The sequence below is a fragment of the Dermacentor silvarum genome, chromosome 2 (genome assembly GCF_013339745.2).
Source record: "Dermacentor silvarum isolate Dsil-2018 chromosome 2, BIME_Dsil_1.4, whole genome shotgun sequence".
Classification (NCBI taxonomy): domain Eukaryota; kingdom Metazoa; phylum Arthropoda; class Arachnida; order Ixodida; family Ixodidae; genus Dermacentor; species Dermacentor silvarum.
In genome coordinates this window covers 36,825,056-36,849,775 of record NC_051155.1, presented here as the reverse complement: position 1 = coordinate 36,849,775, position 24,720 = coordinate 36,825,056, and the positions used below count along the sequence as shown (strand labels likewise).

The 24,720-nt window shown below is 46.4% G+C and overlaps 1 protein-coding gene across 1 annotated transcript in view; it reads right to left on the bottom strand.

Moving 5' to 3' along the window:
* The window catches only part of LOC125943397 (membrane metallo-endopeptidase-like 1), a 410,743-nt gene that overhangs the window by 376,689 nt on the left and 9,334 nt on the right, over positions 1-24,720 (bottom strand). The window contains exons 2-3 of the mRNA XM_049662688.1: positions 11,244-11,460; positions 4,709-4,807 (exon numbers count right to left, since the gene is read on the bottom strand). Coding sequence (XP_049518645.1) covers positions 4,709-4,807; positions 11,244-11,460 — 316 coding nt within the window. The remainder of the gene's footprint in view (positions 1-4,708; positions 4,808-11,243; positions 11,461-24,720) is intronic.

Here is a 24,720-nt window from a genome sequence, read left to right as displayed (position 1 = left end):
TGCACACACGCGTTCTGCCCGAATTTGCTCCTGCCCAGTTTTTATTTCATGGAATGACACTTATCTTCTCCTGTTTTTTTATTCACATAAACGAGCTTCCCGGCCCTACTGTTGCTATTTCATGTTGCTTATTTGTCTCACAAGTAGAGACCAACTACGTCCGCAACCACTCAAACGAAATTTTTGTGGATGCGTTTAACTACAAGAAGCAAAACGAGTGTAGAGTGGTTGTGACGAAGTAATCATGTCGTTTGCGCATCGCCATCGGATAAAGGTACGATTTAAAGCAAGCAGAATATTTGCACGCATGCAGTAGTCAACTTTCCTTCTTTCGCTTGTGCGGAATGGTTCTTACAGCCACAAGATTGACGTAGTGCTGACACCTTATCTTTACAAACCATCTCCAAATGTGCTTCTTTCGCATTGCTGAAGCATTGCACGCAGATGAGATCTCATCAGAGTTTACCGTTTGGCCGATATCTAATGCATGCCTGTAGGTTTTGTTGATGATAATATTAGGTGTGAAGAAAGCTTGGGGTTGACAAGGCAAGATGTATGCAATGAAGATAATAGGGTAACATCATCAGCAATTTTGACCACCCAGTAAACGCAGCTGAACAATTCTGCAGTGACCTGTGCAGTACATGTAGCAGCCAAGTTACTTCATTCGAAGTAGTGATGATATGATCATAGGCTCCTTCTATAACTAGCGATGAAGTTGGAAGCGCGTTGCAAGACATGGCCAGGGTCAATCTGCTGGTGAAGATGGAATAACATTGTCGATTTAATCAATGCTTGAAATATGCTTGTATAATATGCTTGAAAAACTTGCGGCTCGTTATACGCAATGCCTCACGACTTCAAGTCTACCAAGAGCTTGAAGAGCGCCAACATTCTACTAATCCATGAAAGGGAGACTTAAAGAATTGAAAAATTAGAGCCCCATTAGCTTGCTTTCAGTACTGTATAATATTTACCAAGAAAATTTCCAATAGAATCAGGCAGCACTTGACTTGATGGGCGCACTTGCGTCACCAAGAGACAGACTGCTTCAGGAAGGGATTTCTACAATGTATCATATCTATCTCATCAATCAGGCAATCGAGAATCTGTGGAGTACATTTAACCTCTTTATATAGCTTTCATAGATTATGAAAAGCCAGAGATACCACAGTCATAGAGGCATTGCGTTATCAGGAGCACCAGGGACATACGTGAATGACGTGGCAATATCTACAGAGATTCCGAGCTACCTTGGCGCTCCACAAAAAAAGTATAAAATTACCTATCAAGAAAGGGGTTAGGACAGGAGACACACTCTCTCCCATGCTATTCATTACATGCTTAGAAGAAGTAGTTAAGCGGTTAGACCAGGAAGGCTGAGGAGTGAGGACCAACGGCGAATATCTCATCAACATTCGGTTGGCAGATCACATTGTGCTCTTCAGCAACAATGGGGATGAATGATAACAGATGACGAGGACCTTCGCCGAGAAGATGTACGTGTGGGGCTGAAGATTAATATGCAGAAGACAAACATAATGTTCAACAGCCTGGCAAGACAACGAGAATCATGGATCGCCAGTCAGCCTCTGGGAGTCTGTAAATGAGTACGTTGGTCTGGGTCTGTTACTCAATGGGGACCCTGATCATAAGAAGAAAATTTACAGAAGAATAAAATTGGCGTTGGATTTCATACGACTGGCACTGCCAAATCCTGACTGGCAGCTTACCACTGCAGTTGAAAAGAAAAGTGTACAATCATTGCATTGAACCGGTGGTAACATATGGGTAGAAACTTGGAGGTTAAGAAAGAAGCTCAAGAACAAGTTAAGGACCGCACAAATAAATGATGGACCTAATGTTAGGAGACAGGAAGAGATCAGTGTGAATCAGAGAGCAAACGCGGATAGCAGATGCTCTAATTGAGATGAAGTGAAAAAAATGGAGCTGGGCAGGCCAATGCATAGGATGGATAACCGGTGCACAATAACAAAATTAAAACTAAGAGAAGACGGCATAGAACTAGGTGGGGTGATTGAAATTAGGAAATTTGCAGGTGCAAGTTGGAACACGCTAGCGCAAGACAGGGTAATTGCAGATCGCAGGTAGAGGCCTTCGTCCTGCAGTGTACAATAATATAGGCTGATGATTATGATGATGATGATGATAGCTTGCTCGATGGTTTGTTCTTTAAATCATTGCAACATTTGTTCCAGCTTTCATACGCACCGCTCGTTCATACTTCCGTGCACTTGCTTATTACACCGTTAATTTATTCAGTCGTTTACTCGCTCTTCATTTGTACGCTTGTTCCTTTGTTTTAGTGCGGAAACATTACTAGCCTACCACGCTGAATTCCGCGTCTACATCCTTGCAAGGATGCATGCATACATGCGTGCCACTGTAGCGTAGCCACTGTTGCAATTTTGTACGAAGCACTTGCCGCGCATCGCGGCAGTTTGCCGATCACCACCATGCCGCCGGGCATCGCTGGCAAAAATTGAAGTCAGCTTGCTTAAAGAGCTACCACAATGCTGCTGGCGCCGACGCAATAAACACTTCAGCCATGAATGGCGTGTGTGAAACAAACGAGCCCCTCGATGTGATCTGATTGCTATCGCAACGATATCATTCGTGTATGTTTTTGTTTCTTCCGGCGAAGTTTCACCGCTAGGCCGGGCTGACGCTGCGATCAGCGGGCCCGATTCGCATGAGCGTCACAGAGAAACGTATCTAGGTAAAAAGCGGACACTCGAGCCGTTTTGCAGCCGAGCAAATGTCCGCTTCCACTTCACCTCAAAGGTAGAGAGCTTATCATACGTCCACCAGGTTGCGTCCACGCATCTGGTTTTCATAGTGACGTTGATGCTGCGCCGGTCATGTACCGCTGCTTACGCCCACCACACGACATAATTCAACGCGCCACCTCGCTATTGCGGTAAGGTGTTTCTTTTGTGTGCAGAAATAAATTTGATGTTTCTTTCGTTAAGAACATTGTTAGCAAGACGTTTCTTATGCTGGACAAGCGTATTTTGCACGTGTACCATAGACAGGAGCCGTGACGCCCGTGTACCATGCAGCCATCCGTTTGTTTTGCACCCGTCTTTTCAGGAAGAGCATGCGCATTACTTCCAACCCGTAATTTTCAAAAGTCTCTTGCAACACCTTCGGTTTATAGAACTGAATTTGTTATTCGTGGCTCACCGGTATCAATACGCAAACGCTTTATTTCGTTCGGCTCGAGCAGCCTAATGCGCATTTGTGATAGTTTTGTGAAGGCTGTTTACCTTACTGTACATGCATGATGCATGTGCCTCCGCCAGTTACCAAATGCCAGTTTTACTTTACGCGTTGCTTGTCATGGCTCAAAATTTCTTTGGTCTCTGTCTGTGTCTTGATCAAGTGTGTTATTCAGTTTTTTCACGTGCAATTTCCAATGTAAAGAAAAATTAACTTTTTACACGGAACCACTGAGAAACCACCTCAGGAGCGTCAAAAATGGCAATAAAACACGTTTGATCACAATATTTTTTTCATTCGGCGTGATCTAATTCAGCTTTGCTTGTGGTCTTCGAGAAGCTTGGTGGTTCTTCCAGTGAAAAGTTCCAATGCACAAGTTGATTACGTCTGTATGTATGGCATGCTTAAAAATGAAATATTAAAGCTCTTTCGCCTCCACTATACCCGATGCATGTAGTTGAAAATTTCGACAGCAAAAGATAAACCATAATCGAGAGCATTGCTATAGAAACCGAAACCAAAAATGAGCTAAACCACGCGTCCGAAATCTCGGAACACAAAATTAGCGGAGAAGAATGACAGCAGATGACGGGGACCTTCACCGAGAAAATGTAAGAGTGGGGCTGAAGATTAATACGCAGAAGACAAACATAATGTTCAACAGCCTGGCAAGAGAACGATAATTCAGGATCGCCAGTCAGCCTCTGGAGTCTGTAAATGAGTACGTTTGTCTGGGTCTGTTACTCAATGGGGGACCCTGATGATGAGAAGAAAATTTACAGGAGAATAAAATTGGGTTGTATTGCATGCGACAGGCAATGCCAAATCCTGACTGGAAGCTTACCACTGTCGTTGAAAAGAAAAGTGTACAATCATCGCATTCTACCGGTGGTAACAAATGGGGTAGAAACTTGGAGGTTAACAAAGAAGCTCAAGAACAAGTTAAGGACCCCACAAAGAAAGATGGAACCTAATGTTAAGAGTCAGGGAGCGGTGTGAATCAGAGAGCAAACGGGGATAGCAGATACTCTAATTGACATGAAGTGAAAAAAATGGAGCTGGGCAGGCCATGGAACGTATAGGATGGATAACCGGTGCACAATTAGAGTAACAGAGTGAAAACCAAGAGAAGGGAAGCGCAGTCGGGGACGGCAGAGAACTAGTTGGTGTAATGAGATTAAGAAATTTGCAGGCGCAAGCTGGAATCAGCTGGCGCAAGACAGGGGTAATTTGAGATCACAGGGAGAGGCCTTCGTCCTGCAATGGACATAAATATAGGCTGATGATTATGATGAATATTTAGGTGTAGAATCGGAGATGTTAAAATGTTGTTACAATAACATATTTGTTTTATAAACAACCTTTCATTTTTACCTATGTTATGGTTGGCACCTTTGCACTGTCAGCATACTAATTTAAAAAATGCTTGCTAGCTTTTTCCTTTGTGGTTAATAATCGTTCATACCTTCTGTTGCAGAGCAGCTTTGCTGTCGTTGTTCATCCAATCGGCATTTTCAATTGTTGCGTTGAATGTCTCACGAATCCTTTCGGCCATATTCAACACCTGAAAGAACATTTAATCACGACAAATCAGAGGTACAATTTCACAGTCTTTCATAAGGCAGTACAAGTAACTTTATAGACGCAGAATACAGCACAGGATGTTTCACCTAATTGGGACCTACTGTAAAGAAATGAAAATGCTACGTAGCTGGACAGCACCAAGGTAATGTTGTTTCCCTTCGCTTGGAGATGCTCAGAATATATTTGCATTCTGCATAAATAAATAATTAGTAATAATTGTTCAACTTATAAATTATTATGGTTAGATGAAAAGTGTCCGTGAGAAAATTGTACAGCAACATGAGAGACTCCCTATACAGTTTTTTTTGCTTTTTACATGCTACATAAGCGTGAAAGTCGCCTGCGAATACACGCGAAGTGCCTCGAGCGGCTAGTCGCACTTCAATTGCACGTGCATTCGCGGGCTTAAATAATAAATAAATTATGGGGTTTTACGTGCCAAAACCAGTTCTGATTATGAGGCACGCCGTAGTGGGGGACTCCGGAAATTTGGACCACCTGGGGTTCTTTAACGTGCACCTAAATCTAAGTACACGGGTGTTTTCGCATTTCGCCCCCATCGAAATGCGGCCGCCGTGGCCGGGATTCGATCCCGCGACCTCGTGCTCAGCAGCCCAACACCATAGCCACTGAGCAACCACGGCGGGTATTCGCGGGCTTCTTTCACGCTCGGAAAAACTCTTTTTTGTAGCATGTATTGAGTAATAGAAAGCTGTATCGGAAGTTTTTCATGTCGCTCTACAATTTTCTCATGTACAGTTTTCATGTAAGTACAATTGAGAAGTTGATTATTAATTAGGACGAATTATCTAATTAGGCGGAATTCAAGAATAATCTGAGTATCACCAAGCGACGGCAACATTATTACCTTGGCACGGTCCAGCTACGGGGCATTGCATATTATTAAAGTTTGGCCGAAGTTACGTGAAACACGCTGTATAAAAAACATAAAGACAAAATTGCCTGATACTTGTGCTTCCTTTGGTTATAGAACAATGTTCGGAATAACGTACCAGCAAGGTATGAAGGTTCTATGTATTAAATGACACCGATAAAAAGTCGCTTATACGCTAAAATAAACTACAATTACAACAGCGCAAGTCTGCTCGCATTATTTAGGATCATCTGGTGTCGTGGTCAGAGTATGACAGAGTGATCTTACAATATTGTTCCAAGAAACACCACAAGAGAGGTCAAATAGACGCTGTAGGTCCTACGTACGTCACGTACGTCACGCCACTAAAACGTTCTCGTTCTCCATTTATTCAGCAGCGTACAATAAAACCTCTCCGCTTAACTTATTCGCGCTAACAGGACGAACCTGTTTGTTCCTTATGTCTTTAAGTGGTGCCTAAGCTTTTGAAATATGAAACATGCATTACGACATAAAACCAGCTAGACCAGTTTATTAGGCTTATTTCTGCTATTGTGGCTTGCGACCTGCGGCTCTGCCATAGCGAGTTCAGCTTACTTCGTCGACAGCTCGACTGTAGTAGGAAGAAGCCTGTCGAAAGGCAGCATCATTTCTCGTCGAGGCTAATGTGAGATGTGAGTCATTGAGTGATGTGTTACAGGCCAAGGTGTCAAATACGTAGTGCTGTGTTCCAGTTGATCTCATCAGAAGAAGCGCCCATGGACCATATATGAACGTCGTTCGTTTATTGGTGGTAAACTCTCGCAAATTTGTCTTTTGTGGCAGGCGAACGAAGTTAGTTTCGATCACCATAGATAAAAAATAGGGACGCCGGTCATTAAAAAAGTGCAGTTTCGCCCGAAAGGCGAAGCATCAATTGCGATAGTAAATAAACTAGTAGAGTATCACGGAGTAAGGGATAGTAGTTTTATGGGCTTCATAAACTTGGACACATTCGTTTACTAACTGAATTAACAAGCATGACGTCAGCGCGCTCAAGCCAACATAAATAGATCACACTTGATGACCACAGACAAGCACTGTCAAAACGCTGGCGTGAACAAGCACGGCTGGAGCAGTGACTGAAGGTTAGTGTGGTCTATCGCTTCGAAGGAAACTGAGCGGCGAAAGCACAGCGCATACAAAGTTAGGAGCCGTGTGGAGATCGCTTTCAAGATATGGTGCCGGCGGCAGCCTTTAGCCGCGCAAAGTACAAGTACGCAATTCCTGGCAGAGTAGAAGCCGCGCGCACTCCCTCCCGCGCTGCCTTACGCTTTCCTCCCTTCGCGTGGGAGATTGAGTCGCCAGTTCCTCTTGCGCCCGGGCGCAAGATGCGCATTTAGTGCCGCAGCTAAACGTCGCCTCCCATCCCTCCCTCCCCCTTGCCAACCCCCAGGGCCTTTCGCACGACCGCAGACGTCGTGTTTGCTCACCGCCGTGCGTTCGCTCTCCGTGAAAGCATGCGTCCCTCACGCGCTTTCACTCGCACATACAACATACGGCGCGCGGCGACGAGTTTATCGCCGTTGGAATTTATACGGAACCTCACGGCGACCGCGACGACAGGAATGCGCTTGGAGTGTCCATATAATTGCTATCGCAATAAAACGCACGATGCGCCATGATGTAAAATTACGTCTTGCCGCAGGTATAGGCTGTGACGTCCGTAGCATTACTGTTCGGGAGAAGTGTTAGAACGAGTCAACTGTAACCACATCAATTCAACGAAAGGTCAAGGACATCGAAGCCAACACATCAGAATGGCTCATCCGTTATATCAGTAGGACCGCCGAGCCAATCGGTCGCACAGTTTGATTTTCCGGCGCTCACGCGGCTCACAGGCAGCGATATAAGAACGTACAGAAGAGTAGAGACCCGACCTGAAGAATCTTTGCAGAGCACGGTTGTGAGCGTTGGAATTACCCAGGTTCCCAGCCGTGGCCACATAGTGAAGTTTCTCAATCATAGGAGTGGGGAGGTAGAGATGCAACGGCGCACAGCATTGCCTTTCCGTCGGGGTGCATGGTGCGGCGATATGAAGTGTCATTATGGAATATTCAAGTGAGTCTGACGAGCCAGAACGGACGCAGTTGATATCGTACGGACGCGTTCCACCGTTGCTAGTCACAACTGCTTCTTAATATATTTCTTTCCGATATTACTTGTTAGACTTCGTCAATGAATGTGTCAGCCCAAACTGTGGATGGTTACCTTAACATTAACTTTCTGGCAGATATCACTGCAAGGGATGAATTAGAATCATTATTAAATATTATTTCTAGCCCTAATCTTGGAGATATTTTATCACAAATATTTGCACACAAAGATTAAACGGTAGATCGATTACACACGCTCGTTGTGACCCCTTGCCGATTTTGTTATCCGTAAACCATAGCCTCAGTATTGATAGGCATATAAACCAATCCCCTACTTTGCAGATTAATAATCACGGGACCTTGTTACATTTTTACCAAAGCCTAGCTCATTAGGACTAGAGTGAAGCCTCAAACTGAATTGAAACAAGTACTGCATACGACTTGTTTCCTATGTGGGAGCTTATCCCAATCGTTTAGCTTATAAATCTCCGTCACGGCCACGTAACGCCCGCGAACCATGGATTTCTCGTACACTGATCCGATACATAAGCAGCAGAGACCAACTTTCTGGGATATTCCTTCATACCAGGTGCCTCGAAATCTTCAAAGGCTTCGCCTTGCAAAGTTACAGTATTAGGCTTATTTGTTTATGCTGTTCGACGGACAGTCACAGAAACCATAGGAAAAAAGTGTAGATAATTATTAGGACATATTTTAATCAATGATTTCGCTCGTGTAGGGTGACTGAGAAATAACCTCGTTACGCGGTATTGCAACCCCGACACTTAGCGCATGAACGGGTACCTAAAGAAAGCACGTCATGTGCCTGTCTTTAATGCATCGACACTTGGGCTTTCGCCTTCAAGTCGTCTTAGGAATAACTTAAGAGACCCTGTGAATTCTTTGTTGAGGTAGCACAAACAGAACATACAAAGCCGCTTAAGGGAGTGTTCAAAAAGTGAACGTGACCCTGCCAAAGCCAAACGGCATAACGTCGCATGGCTCGAACGTCGTATTGAACTACAAGGACAGGCTCGCGCCGACTGCGGTACTCTAAAGAGGAGTGAGGGGAAGTGGGGGGGGGGGGGGCGATACCGTATTTACTCGCATAATGAACACACTTTTTTTTCGGAAAATATGCGCAAGTTTGGGAGGTGCGTTTATACGCGTGGTAAAATTTCGAGCGATATTTTTTCCGCGGCCGCCTCTAAAGAAGCCGCAGTTTCGTCCGAAAGGCGAACCATAGATTGCGATAGCAAATGCGTAGAGAGCTATACGAAGTAGGGGTAGTAGTTTTATTGCCCGTATAAACTTGCAAAGTAATTTAACCAGCATGGTGTCAGCGCGCACAGGCAAGCATGAACGAATCACACTTGATGACCGCGGATAATCACTGTCGAAACGCTGGTGTGAGGAAGCGCGGTGCAACAGCGCGTGAAGTGACCTTCGTGCCGTGTATCGCTTCAACGCAAACTGAGCGGCGGTAACGGAGCACGCACAAAGGTATAAGCGGCCATCGCACCTAGACTCAGCCCCCGACGCAGATCGCTTTCAAGATGGGGCGCGTGCGGCCGCGCAATGCGCAGTTGCTGCGCCGCCTCCCTCCCTCCGACCGGCGCCATGCACGCGACGAAATACAGCGCATTTGCTTCCCGCTTTTCTCCCTCGAATGCGGCAGATATACCCGCGATCGTCGGCGCCGACGGCCAAAATGCGCCTGGAGTGTCCATATCATTGCTAACGCCATAAAAGTCGGAGACATGCGGTACGATTCGGCATCCGATACGGCGGCCGATACATTCGCACCTACCGGACGCCATATTGGACCCCGAATCGAACTGCGTATCTCCTACTTTGCGGCAGCAATTTCAGGGTGCGTTTCTTACGCCATAGAAAAAAATCCAAATTTGGACGACTAAAGTTGGGGGCGCGTTCATTATGCGAGTGCGTTCATTACGCGAGTAAATACGGCGTTCGCAATAGTGCAAGATGTCCGCGACTGCTGCTGTGGAAGTGCACAAGCTTTTCTGACATTGTAGACGGGGCCGGCTTATGAACGTTCTTCGATTTTGAGAAAGCGGATCAATAGTAGTAATGCAAGCGGGGCAGAAGGGTCACCGTGACCTTAAGTCCGGCGGTCGCAACCTCTTTTTGGACAATGGCTTGATTTACACTGATCTGCTATAGAAAATCTTCGCCAGAAGTTGCGAAAATTAATGTTGGGACATCGCCTCAATTTCGCGACACAAGATCCACGGTCCAAGTTGTCGTTGATGGATAGATGATTGGACGAGTAAATCTCACAGAACAACATATCGGCACGGTTGGTAATCACATATACTGCTGCTGAAAGTGGAAGTCGCATGCAATGACTCTTAACTTCTTCGAAATAAAGTATTAACTGGAACCGCAGTGTATTTGAGCGCTAATTATATGCACATTGTGCTTTGCAATCTTTGTGCCAGGCACACAAAATTCCCGGCAAAAGGTTATAATTTCTCTACCTGCTGACTGCAAGTCTTCAATTGCATAATGTGCTCTATACGGATTCCTCTATTCTGGCTAGATTTAATATAGCAAATTCCTGCAGTTTGGTGATCATTAACAACGCTGCCGAATATCACGTCGCTCAACATGTCCGCCGCTTCTATTAGACTTAGCCAGCTCAAATTATCACGTGGTCTCGAATCGCCTATATTGATATAAAGCTGTGGTGGCTGAAAGATGCCCTAAAATTTATACTGTGATCATGCATTGTCAATACACTCATATTGAAAAAGCCCTGCCATCATTACCTTCGTTTAAGCCAGCACAAGAATAAATAAAATGAAATGTACCTTCCATAATCTGAGAGGTTATGCTGAGTGATAAGTGCCTAGCAGATCTTGACGTCATCACCACTCCTTGTCCTGCTGGCAGGAATGAGTTCACCTGGACAACCTAATACTTGTGAAATATGTTGGGTTAGTCATGTACAAGGTAGTGTAGTGTCATCGTTCCTCTCTTGAACGCACAACATACGTACATTGATAGAACGACAGAAAGCTGAGCTAGTTGGTAAAAACGCTAAGGCGTGCAGACACGGACACAAGAGAAGTGGACAACACGAACGCCGACTATGAACTGAAGGAAGCACTGATGCGAAAAAATACAGAAGACACAAAACTCATCAGAGCATGCTCTGGAATGGTAGCACCACGTGTCAAGCGGGTACACGTGCCAGTCTAGGTGAGAGGTAACTGTTGAGGCATTTGATCTATTCCTTATGGAAGGTAACCGAAGGCTGACTCACGCACGCCATTATTGATATGCCAACCCTCGACCATTAGACGCGTATCTTCATTCTTATGCCTGTACAATAACGCGCATTCATCTAACTTTAATATTGATAAATTCGTGTCTCTTACCTCATTCCGGTCATCAAGACTGTATGTGGAGTTCATGTAGACGTACTCCATGACCTCACGCATATTTTCTCTCAGCAACTTGTAACATTCGTCCCAATCTCTTGCAGGTTTGAACTCGTGGTCCTCTGTTGTTGCGAAGCCTTCGCGGATTTTTTTCGACGCGTGCTCAAGAAGGAGATATAGGCTGTGTATGGGTTCGCAATTGTACAACATTTCTCTGAAAATGGAATTTAATAATATGAGTAAAGCTTGGCCTTCTCAGCAATATTTCAGCCGGAATTATAAATTTGATTAGGGATGATTATTAGCCACCTATCATAAAATCGACAAATTCAATCAGGTATTCTGCCACTAAGGTATCTACTTCACATGTGTTTCAGCGGAAAATTCGCAAATGAATGCCGAATGCTTGCCTCTACCTCGCCTAGTTGCACGATCATATCGAATACAAATAGGGTTATTCGTCTACTCGATTGGATCATTTAGACGTGTACTTCGTACAGTTGCTTTTTTTAGTACAGTTTCAAGCATGTCCGAATCGTTGATCACTTGGGTATTGTTTTCAACAGTTCTCACTGATTCAACTTAAATTCTACACAACATAATCGTTTATATCTCTGAAATCTCGTCAAAACGTCGCATGGAAGACTGAACTGTTTCCTTCTACTACCAAGGTTATCTAGGTAATTTCCCACTTTACGACGAACTAAGCGAAAGAGATTGGGTAATTCTGTTTTCGCTGCACATGAAATTTGACAATAATGGCTTAGGAATTCGTGCGAAGGAAGAACTAAGCTGAAAAAGCAGACCAATAGAAAAGCGACAACCGCAGGAGTGGTAATCAAATCATTGTTCTCTTAGGTTTAACGAATTTATAATGTATAGTACAGTATATAAGTACCTCAAACCTAACAGATTTACTTCATCTAAAACGCAATTCATGCATTTGAAGCTAAAATAGATGACTTGGAAAACCATAGTAGCCGCTCGTACTTGATAGTATACGGACTTCGAGAGAAAGGAGATGAAACAAACACAGCACTTGAAACTGAGGTTAATAAAGGAATTTTTCAGGATATCCTTCAACTTGACAGCGTTCAAATCGATCATATGCATGGACTAGGCAAGCGACGACCTGACTCGACGAGACCTGTCATTCTTAAAGTGTTCGATTGAAGAAGTAAATATGCAATTCTGAAAAGCGGTTTTAAACTAAAGGGCACGAATTCATCTATTTGTGACGATTTTTCGCAAAGAATTGGGGAAATCAGGAATAAATTTGTGGGCTAGTCCGAAATTGAACCGCGATAAAACAGATGAAGTTTCACTAGCATTCGATAAACTGTGTATTGACAACGTGCCTTATGTCTGGGACCATGGTTTGATTGGTAAAATTTCGTAGGGAAAAAATGGCAATCGAGGCACGAACCACCAGATAACCAGACGCCACACACTGAAGCAAAGCAAAAGTTGAGATGCCAGGGTGATAATATGAGCACTTCCACTTCCTTTAAACACGTACCTATATCTTGTAAATTACCTCATAATATCCGCAATGCTACAAATTTACGGATAAGAAATGAAGAATCTCACCTACAAAGGCACGGAGTATTCTAAATAAAAAGGATTCTATTGAGGCAGTACTACTCGAGTACGACCGCCACATTACAGTACTCACTGAATTGTGCTTACGAAATGAAATAAGTGCTGATTTAGTTTTCCCACCAAGTTACAGTGTCTTTCGCAACGACTGAACAGGTTGTTTGAGATGATGCCATTGAGATCGAGTGTTCGTGCATTAAAATAACTTGTTTGGATCACTGCTTTGTGCAATAGGCATACTACAGACCACCAGATGCTGCGCCTGAATATTTTCTAAAACTGCAAGAACCAATTATATAGTTCAACAATATATTTGTTTGTATACGTCATTTTACATTACCAAACGTTGATTGGGAACTCGTTCAAGCAAACCGCAAATCAAACGCAAATACTAAATTCGTCTTTGACATCATGCTTACTAATGACCTAGTTCAAGTAGTCAGGCAGCCTACTCCTGAACAAGTTTATTCTCGTGAAATAACGGGCCTAGCGTTATTAAATGATTATGTTTATGAATATACGGTTTTATGTGAAAAGGGCCTGTCTGATCATCATCGTTTAAATGTTACTATTACTCTAATCAACTGTGTCACTCCCAAAGCACAACCGTGCGAAGCTTCAAGGATTACTCACGATAGAACTAAGCCTTTACTGCAGAACACATGTAAAGTTGTTACACTGACATTTTTGAAAATGAGGACGATGTTGATGGTGCTATGGAACCGATTTACTGAAATGTGCCATCACTGCAAAACAGTTTCGTACCGAACAAATCCAAAAAATCACAGCATATCCACGGGGTGAATGATGATGAGTGGGCGAAGCTCCGGAGGGAATCATCGGATCTCCCGCTTAAGGGGACGCTAGCACAAACGCGTTAGAGACGTGCAGTACTCTCTAGTAAGGGGGAGCGGCCACAGCGTCTTACGCAGCCATTTACACATGCCGGAACGTGCACCGCGTTTGCCGACGCCATCACATGACTGCTGAGAGAGTATACCCCCCCGTATTCATAAACGCTCCTCGACTTGATCTTGATTTGCCACCGCCTTGGGCAGCGCGTTCCAAACGCGTTGAAGGTAAATCTAAAAGATTGCTTAAAACACACCTTGGATTACGCGCAACATGATCCATTTAAAACGGAAATTAAAACGACTGAAAAAGTGTAACCCACGATCCGGTGTCATTCGTGAGCTTTAAAAAATTGGCACGTGCTTTAAGCGAGTCAAGAAATTTTTCCCCTAAAACAACGCTACCAATTTTTTAACGATCCTACTAAGTCCTGGAACTTCCTAAGCGACTGCAAGAGGCAGGTATCACCGATATTAGTTAATGGAAAAACCGTTACAGATCTGCAAGTCATTGTGGAGCATTTTAACAACGTTTTTCATAGCGCCTTTGCTAATAGAAGTCTTACTACGCCTCATCAAAGAATGTTTCAATCCACTGACGTTGACTTCATATAATACTCTGGTGTTGTTTCAATAACTTTAAACTCGAACACAAAACCATCTTGTGGTCCAGACAACATACTTAACGTATTTCGTCACCGTTATACAGGAATTATTGCTCATTTTGTCTTTGCGCTGTTTGGATGTTCCCTGGTAAGGGCAAAACTGCCTAGTGATTGGAAGAGCGCTCGTGTTCTCATCTTTAAGAAAGGCAACCATTTGCTCTTAGAAAATTACCCTCCTATCTCACTAACATCACCAATTTGTAAAATGCTTGAACACGAAATATCTGAACGCATTGTGGAATTCCTTGAACTAAACTCTATACTAATGAACTTTCAGGATGGCTTTAGAAAGGGTTATTCAACCGTGACCCAGTTAGTCACAGCGGTTCATTCATTTGCAGAAACTCTGGGTAAGAATGGTCAAATGGACGTCATATTCCTTGGTTTTAGTATACACGGGGAATGCGGGAGATTAGAAATTGAAGACGATTAGCAACGCGAGAACAAGGTAAGAGCGGGCTCCTGCTCTTACCTTGTTATCGTGTTGCTCATCGTCTTCATTTTAGTAAGGCATTTGACAAAGTTATTGATCACGACCTAGTTACGAAACTTAAGGACTTTAATTGGCCAGATATATCTATTGCATGGATTGAATACTACTTCACAGAACGTGCCTAATTTGTTTCAGCAGATGGGAAAAATTCGAGCTCTCTTCATGTAACATCAGGCGTGCCCCAAGGCAGTGTTCTGGGGATATTGTTGTTTTACTTTATGTAAATGAGGTGTTAACGTAGTACTACCAGGAACTGAAATCAGACTGTTCGCAGATGATTGAGTGCTTTTCCGTCAAGTTATTTGTATTAAAGATAACATAGGTTGAATTTAAGTCCTAATAATATAATAAACCGGATGAAATGAACATGGTACTAGACCCCCTCTTGATCTTACGTATAACTTTGGCTCATTATCACACAACAGGTAACGAACTACAAATATCTCGGCGTAACAATAACTAACCATCTGTCTTGAAACCTACACTTAGACAACATATGTGCCGCCGCCATCCGTAAGTTGTGTTTTCTAAAACATAAACAAACATTTTGTGATTGTAATGTATGTGTTAGAATTACAAAAATAGGCGTATAGGCGTGTGAAGTAATATTAAATGGGGGAAAACACATGAGTTTACCACAAGCGTATTTTAAGGGCTGAATAATACGCACGTTTACATTATATTAGATTACAAATTTGGCCATCAAGGAAAGTGAACGAGCTTGGTCCGTTACATTCAGTAGTTCAAGTCAAAATTTCCAACGAGTGAAGGGCGTCGAGAGGAGATCGACCAGACGTTGGCTGGCAAATTCAAACAGCACTTCTGTGGTTCGAAAGCAATGGCCACTTCGGACGTTTATGTCAGAGAATAAATCGATTTTTCAATTTTTGACTGACCTTATCGGGGGCGCCTTCCCCTAGATCCAGAAACAATGAAGTATTGTGGTATTGAGCAAGCACAATCTTGTAAGCAAAGGGTTTGTACATTTTTCCTACTCAGCCCATCTCCCCAGAGAGCCCGCGCACATCGAGCGAGTTGTCAGTGTCCCTGTAGATGACTTCAAAAGGAAACGAGGCAAGATTACCGAGTGAAATTGTGAAGTCATTTTTAGTGAAGACACACAATGGGTGAAGAGCTGGAGAAGGACGCACTGAAAATGCCAGGCTATCTCGTTCTATTTCCTGTATTTGCGCAATTTCATAATAGTAGAAAGGAAGGTAACGTTTAAGTAAACGATTATTTTAGACTAATTGCTGAGGTATTTTCGAGTAGAAGTAATTGGCACATGCAATAACATTCCTTAAAAAAGTAATTGCCGATTGAAATTCGCTATTTTCTTCCCTGCAACGTGTACAAGTCTGCTCAATAAATGCGCGTAGCATGCTTTGGGAGGTTGTTATTTATGGCCCTATGTTGCACTGTTTGTAGTGCGGGCTGATTCTCTCACCACCGTGCCTTACCCGCACGCGGGACCCAACCGCACTTCGAGCGCCACTTCCACCAGTTACAAAGCCTGTTCAGCGTCTGCGACCGCCTCTGATGGCTAGGCCCAGTGTAGGCGTCCTTTACCAGAAGCACAGCGTCTCTACGACAGCGTTTCAAAGCGCTTAATGTCACGACGTAATACAAAAACGTCCCTTCGCCACCGTGCCCTCATGTTGTACCATACGATACCGCATGGGGGCACATTGGCAAAAAAACATCCACCACTTGTCGAATACGCTAGGTAACCGTACCACCGGCCATGATTTATCGCTGTGTGAAGTTTGTTTAACATGACAGTAAATTTCCCCAAATCGGCGGGTCGGTGGTCGCAGGAGCCGCGAAAGCCTTCTTTTTTTTTGGAGCCGCATGAGGCGCTTGTATCGTGATCAAAACATTTGGAAATTTTCGATGGTGACGCCACGCCTCAGCAATGTGAAATCATCAGCGGCCGTGTAAAATTCCGTGGGCGATGGCCCTGCTACCTCTCCATACTAGAGCACTGCACGGGCTGGGGCTTCCCCGAAAGCCCGGCCCGGGCCGGGTAGAGTAGTTTTTTCACCGGCTCGGGCCGGGCTCGGGCACGGCGTGTGTTTTTGACCCAGGCCCGGGCCAGGCTCAGGGTTTTTGACGCGGGCCCGGACCGGGCTCGGGCTTTCTGGTGGTATGCATGTAACGTGCAGCGAGTTATTCTCGGGCGTCTCAACTCTGAAAAACATGGATTTTTTAGTCTCGGGCCGGGTTCGGGCCGGTTTCGAGCCGGGCTCGGGTCCTGCTCGGGCCTAAGGTAAAGGGGTGGTGGGTCGGGCCGGGCGGGTAACGTAGATTATTTTCGAGCCCGGGCCGGGCCCGGGTTTCGCAATAAAAGTTTTGATTGGTCTCGGGCGGGCAGCCCAAAGTAAAAACGGGCCCGGGCCGGGCCCGGGCTGAAAAAATCGGCCTGTGCAGTGCTCTACTCCTTACTACACGACACGTCGGGAACCGTGTTGTCTCTCAAGCGCTCGAGCCCGCGCATGTCGTCTGCTTTCGTGCGTGTTGGTGTCGATGTTACGAAGGAGCGGAGAGACCCAGAGCATATGGCGCCACAGTTCTGGAATACGCACCGCCTTCTTTGCAGTACAAGCATGTTGGATGTGTAAGCGGTTAAGCTGGCGGCGCCCGGGGGCTGTCTGCATGAGCCGCGTGCATAGCTTCACGAGGTGGGCCTCCCGCAACTCCTGGTAGGAGTTAAGCCCCCCCTACACTGAGTTTGGCTTTAGAGGTAGCAACCGGGAGATCCCTGGCTGGCTTAGTTACCTTGCAGATGATGGCGCCTATTCGCTCGTCTTCTTGCTTAGTAGTGCGAAGGTATGGCATGGCGTAGAGGATCCGGCTAGTCACGAAGGCATGGGCTAGCCGGAGCGCATCCCTGCCTCACAGACTGCCCCGCTTGTTCGAAACACGACAGATCATGCGCCCTACCTGTTCGCCTACTCTCTTGATTTTGGCAATAGTGGAGTCCGGCCTTAGTCTGTGGTGAATGAACAGGCCCAGAATCCGGAGCTCATTAACCTCTCTGATAGGACCTCCCGACAGAGAGATGTGTATTGCTGACTTTTCCTTTGGGTTCGCGCTGACAAGCAGAAGATCTGATTTGGCTGGAACACATTGGAGCCCACAGTCGATGGCATACGCCTCTGCTATGGAAGCGGCCCGCTGAAGGCGGTCCTTCATTTACCCAAGGCTGCCCTCAGTGGTCCAGATTGTAATGTCGTCTGCATATAACGCCCGTTGAATGCCTTCCATCCGGGCCAATTGGCTTGGGAGGCACATCATAGCTGTGTCAAACAGGACCGCTGTTAACTCCGCTCCCTGATTGGTACTCCGTCTTCCCAAAGTGTAAGGGCCATATTCCTCGTCCTCGATCCGAAGAAGGGTCTGACGCTTAGAGAGGAAATCTCTTACATACGCGTAGGTCTTAGCGCCGCAATCGGTGGATTCAAGTTGACCAGGATGCTGCCGTGTTTAACATTGTCGAAAGCCTCTTCCAGATCAAGGGCGACGATGACTTTGTCATTGTGTGTCATAGTTGTGGGTCGTATTACGTTCCTGTGCAGCTGGAGGAGAGCGTCCTGTGGAGACATGCGCTGGCGCAACCCGAACATGGTGGCTGCAAAGAAGCCCCTGCTTTCCAGGTATGGAGCGAGGCGATCCCGTACCATCATCTCCATAAGCTTCCTCGCACACAAAGTCAGTTATATGCGCCTCAGGTTGTCCGTATTCATGGCCTTACGTGCTTTTCGGATGAACGTTACAAGTGACGTTTTCCATTAGGGAGTGAGTGCACGCCAGTCAAGGATTTTGTTCATGTGTTCTAACAAATGGAGTTAGGCTGAGTCCGGGACGTTCGCAAACAGATTCACTACTTATGCCGTCCCGTCCCGGAGCCGTCGGTCCGCACGAACTGGTGACGTCCTATGGCGTGATGCTCGGACCACGGTCCAAAAGAGCACCTTGGTCCGTCGTGGGGATCGGCCTTAAGTCGCGAAGTGAACGAGAGATGGCAGCGCCGGCGCTTGTGTCGTAGTACCCCTAAATGTAAAGTAGCACCAACCGCTTCACTCCTCGTCTCTTTCCTCTGTCCCGCTAGGCACGGCCAGGGCGATCTCGACAGTGTACCCTGTTGTAGGCTCGAATATTTGCATTTATCCCGCCGCTGCTGCCAGTTTGTCGCGAACCATGGTTAGGATTTATCCCACCACTGCTACCAGTTTGTCGGAAACGGGTAGCGTTTAGGCCGGTGATCCTTCAGCCAAAGGGATGAGTACGTCTGGGAGTAAGAGCGATAGAAAAAAGGGTTTATTCTACAATTTACAGTGGCTCCAAATATGGAAGCCCACTCCATGGGGGGAGCACTTTGAAAGTCTCAGCTCGCTACACGTTTGAGCACATATCAGAACAGGTCAGGACACACCACTGCACGCAAGGTGTCTCCTTATAAAACATCGGTCTTCCCTAGTTGAGCCGGCTAGGGAATCAGATGACCTTGATGCGACCAATCAGAGGGGTCGTTTTGTTCACCGAACTTCGCCTCTAATGTTTCACCTTCGAAGCAAGGACGAGGCAATCCGGAAACAGGGGTTTGACACTCCTCCCACGAAAGTCGGTGACTTGTTTTCTTGCCCTCCGACGGTCATCTTACCAGGTTCGTGAGAATGGCGTTCGCACTAATCCCCGCGTCTAACGAAGGGTGGCGGTTGTGGTCGGTCGCTTCTAAGTGAGCTTCTTTGTCATCGTCACTGCCGGTGCGGGCCGCGTTGCCAGGTAGGCGGCCGCTGATGAATGGGGTGGCATCGGGGGAAGCACCCAAAGAATGGGCAGTGCCGAGTTGGGGCGCCTGTATGCCCGTCTCGTCGGTGTCTAGCACTGTAGCCGTCTGGGCGACGCTCATGAAAGGGCCTGCCTCGATGGGAAACAATCAAAGAATGCGCCCGGCCGATTCAGGATGCAACAGACTCCTCCCCCGCCGGAAGATCCGACCTGAGGGTGACCAGCTGTCAGGTTGCCGGAAGCGTCGGTGGTCTGTCGAGAGCTCAGGGTTTCTTCTTGAAATGATGGCCAATGACACACTCGAGCATGAGGTCCCAGCATTAACCTCGTTGTGGCCTTCTCCCTGGGAATACACAAGCACACACACGAACCACAGGGCACAGGAAAGCGCCTTGCTCGCACTGAGAGCCATCGGGTCTGGCGAACAAATCAACGCACCTGCCCTTATCGAATAATAGCACCAAAGCAGTCATCAAATCACTAAACCTTCGCTAAAGCCCACAACTTTCAGATTAAACCAGGATTCACAACTTTTTCCCAACATCCGACAGAGAAGAGCATTCCTAGTGACCAAGCGCCACATAGCGTGCAAGCGCCCGAAATCCATTTAAATCCACAAGGCCTCGCTTGTCCCAATAATTTGAACCCAAAATTTGGTGCCGCCAAAGCAAACTCTCATGAACCTCTGAGTTCACCAAAACGAGATCGTCGTGCTGCAGAGAGCACAGGTAGAATACTCGAAGACGCTCTCAATAAAAGATAAATTAAATATCATACGCAGCACAAACGCCATGAAGTCTTACATCCGCTAGTGTCGCACGTACTATAGTGCCATTGAGAGCCAAATTTGCAACATGGATGTACTGTTTGGGTCCCTTTAACTTTGCGAACAAACTTACATGTAATACGTGCGAATTACGCACTAACAATTTCTTTCTCCTGTCCACAAAGGACACACACTAAAAGAACAACAAAGAATATTGCGTAAAGTACGCGCTAACACTACCGAAAAGTAAACTGATAATCAAGCGTGCCACTACAGGCTTCCAACTAGCCTGGACCTGACACTGCAAGCGTATCTCACATACAAAAAAGAAGCCTATTTGCCTAAAAAGGAACGACACGTTGAAAAAAACTTTCACAAACATTTAGGCGCGCGCAAACTATCTCTTTTGGTCTCTCGCTAAGCTTCGAAAATAAACGAACAAAAAATAAGCTCGAAATGTGCTTATCCAGACGATCTCAAGTCTCGGAGATCCCGAAACATTTAATCAAACACAAAAAAAAAGAAATAAACAAACAGTCATTTCCCCAAAACTATAACTGCCGCTTTTCCTTGCGAGTAGCCCACCAGTTGCGTCATATCTTTAAGCCGTACTCGAGGCGGGCGCGGTCTGAAAACTTGTCTTGTTAACGAGGGATTACAAGGGGCACGTAGGTTATTCTCCTCACTGCCCTTCCCTGACACTTTACAAACAGGCAACATGCCTTTTTGGCATCGCACTGCGATTTCACTGTCACGCATGCCTAATTCGCGTCGCCTTACCGGCTCGCGCTCCAGTGTCATGCCTAATACACCTCGAAAAGAAACGGACGAGGGGGAACATAATTGCCCCCTTCGCGCCACCTTCGCTTTTGTACTCCTTCGCGCCGAACGGCCCTTTCTTTTCTTTCTCGTCCGGTGGTTCGGACGCGCCCTGTCTGGAAACATTCCAAGGAACAAACGCGCCGTTAGAACTCTTTGACGGCGCTCCGCACTGGGTTTAGCGCCTTTATTCGGCCGCGTTGCTCTGTCTGCCGCATTCCTGAGTTTGCGACGCCGCTTCATCCTAGCACGCTTTGTAGTGCTCATTTTCGAGCCTTGCACTCGCATCTCGTGCTGACCGGCACTTAAATCGTCACTCATGATTTCTATCTCAACCGCACAGTTTGAACGATTGGCGGGTAAATCATTCCTCTCAATGCTATCTCGACTGCCGGAGAGCTTCAAACACTCAGGGACAATGCAGCTATTTACGTTTGCGCAAAGTAGCTCGTAGTCATGGGAGCTGTCCACAACTGCACTGCCCTGCCTAAATTGTGCTTTAACGCACTTTCCTGACCGATTGGACTCTGCACTGGTGCTCTTTTCTGACGACTCGGGGCCCCTTCGGGCTTCTGCAAGAGCTACCTTCGTGACGTACTCCCTGGATAACTGTGCCAAATCGTCCACAGCTGGCCTAGCTGCTTCTCTAGTATTCCATTGGCACAGTATCTCGTCGCGCTTAATACGGTCCCCATTAACGGGCTCCTCAAGAACTACGTCATGGTCTACGGATTGGTCCACACCTGTGAACATACCATTAGGCCCACGGGGATCAGCCTTGCTTTCTACTATCGGTAGAACCGTGCGTGCTACTTGTTTGCACTTTCCGTGCACTACTTCTACGGGTGCCTGGCATTTGTATTCCTCCACTTCAAAACCCTGTTCCAATCTTTCAACGTCCTGTCTTAGAGCTTCGATCTTTTCGTCTTGTTGCTTAATCCATTCCTCCTGCTCATGCTAAATTGCTTCCTGTTCCTGTTCTTTTTGAATGGAGTTGCCAAAATATTCAAAGTATTCATCATCACGCTTGCTTTCTAAAATGGCTGTAATTTGGGCTTCCGATTTATCATCCTGTACCTCTACATCGCGCTCTTCACACAACCCCAACAAGCTAGCTCTCGTCCAACTAATGAGGTCCATGGTCACTACTTTAGGCTTTGGCTCAGCTATTCCACAATACGTGCTGCGAAACCCGCACAAATCGCAATGCAAGTAAAAAAAACTACCAGTGGTTCAATTCTGTTTTCCCAAGAGAATCTGAAGCCTGCAAAATATAGCAGATACCAAACGCCTACACACAGAAGTAGCACCAAGTCCCCAAGTACTGCTCCACCGCATCGAATCAATTGCAAGAAGGTGTAAATCTTGGGTCGCCTTTTAACTGATTACAATTCCGGTAGGTCTCTACGTCCCAATTACTCCCACACAAGTATGAGGTCTGGCTTTAGTAGCTGGTTCAGATCTATGCTGAAAGCTGCTTTCTGCTTGGATGCGCAACAACCACAGTATCAAATGGGCAGTTGTACACGCTTCATCGGTTTTTAGAAAGTCTAGGCTAAAAAGATCCGATGACTCAAGCGCAAAGGGCGGCACTCACCCTGTACCGAGCAGTCATGATGCGCTGCGTTCCAGTTGGCGATTGGCGTTGGCTGCAGGTTCCAGCTTGCCGCTGTCATCCAATCACTCGTGAATCAGTTGTTGGTGACTGGCGTTGGCTGCAGGGTCCATATCACCACGGCGATTCAGTTGGTCGTGAACGAGATTCCGGCGACTGGCGTTGACTGAAGGGTGGATCTCACCGCGGCCATCCAGTTGCTCGCGGCTCGGGGTTAGGATTCATCCCATTGCTGCCACCAGTTTGTTGAGGCTCGAAGATTTGCATTTATCCCGCCGCTGCTGCCAGTTTGTCGCGAACCATGGTTAGGATTTATCCCGCCACTGCTACCAGTTTGTCGGAAACGGGTAGCGTTTAGGCCGGTGATCCTTCAGCCAAAGGGATGAGTACGTCCTGGGAGTAAGAGCGATAGAAAAAAGGCTTTTATTCTACATATTTACAGTGGCTCCAAATATGGAAGCCCACTCCATGGGAGGAGCACTGTGAAAGTCTCAGCTCACTACATGTTTGAGCACATATCAGAACAGGTCAGGACACAGCACTGCACGGCAAGGTGTCTCCTTATAAAACATCGGTCTTCCCTAGTTGAGCCGGCTAGGAATCAGATGACCTTGATGCGACCAATCAGAGGGGTCGTATTGTTCACCGAACTTCGCCTCTAATGTTTCACCTTCGAAGCAAGGACGAGGCAATCCGGAAACAGGGGGTTGACACTCCTTCCACGAAAGTCGGTGACTTGTTTTCTTGCCCTCCGACGGTCATCTTGCCAGGGTCGTGAGAATGGCGTTCGCACTAATCCCCGCGTCTAACGAAGGGTGGTCGGTTGTGGTCGGTCGCTTCTAAGTGAGCTTCTTTGTCATCGTCACTGCCGGTGCGGGCCGCGTTGCCAGGTAGGCGGCCGCTGAGGAATGGGGTGGCATCGGGGGAAGCACCAAACGAATGGGCACTGCCGAGTTGGGGCGCCTGTCTGCCCGTCTCGCTCGTCGGTGTCTAGCACTGTAGCCGTCTGGGCGACGCTCATGAAAGGGCCTGCCTCGATGGGAAACAATCAAAGAATGCGCCCGGCCGATTCAGGAATGCAACAACCCGCTCATGTCGACACTGCCGTAGCAGATGATGGCTAACGCGCTACCAGAGGGAATCCGCGGAAAACTCATATCGCGCCCTGCGGAACAGTTTTTGAGGCGAGATTTTGCTTCGTCAGTCAGCAACTTGCCTTAATAATGCCGTTTTAGAAGTATCAACGCGACGATGCGGGACGGCGCATTGCCAAGTCTGCAGAAAGGGTTTTCCCTCGTTGCGGCTACTGAAGGCGCAGCAGCACGCCGTCACAACGAAGTTCTTGTCCCTAACACGTTGTATCCGTTTTCGCGACGCCTACAGCACTTTAGTCGCACAGGTCCGAGAATGGCGGTCGGAGCATATAGAAAGGAATTCAACAAGAGCGGACACTACCATAGAGCCCAGCGGCCGAATTGACTGCAGCGCGCCAAGCGGTCGGCGGCAATCACTTCCGGTTTCGGTTTTGGACGCGCGTAGTTTGAACGCAAGCTTACACGCCGGCTGCGCCCCCCCCGGCCTTTTTTTGCTCGGTTTATTAATTTTTATATATTTATTATTTATTATATATTATTATAAAATAATAAATATATAGTTATATATTTATTATTTAGGAAAAATGATTGCGAACGATCTCGTAAAGTCCCATCGAATCTGTGCCACGCGCAATTTCACAAAGTAGACACAATACCTTTTGTGCAATGAGGAAATATTTATTTTGCTCTAGATAAAAGCTCGTTCCGCGCTTTTTGTGCGTTCATCCAAATTGTGACCCCAGTAGGTAAGGCAGTAGTTCCTGTATGACGCTCCCCGGGC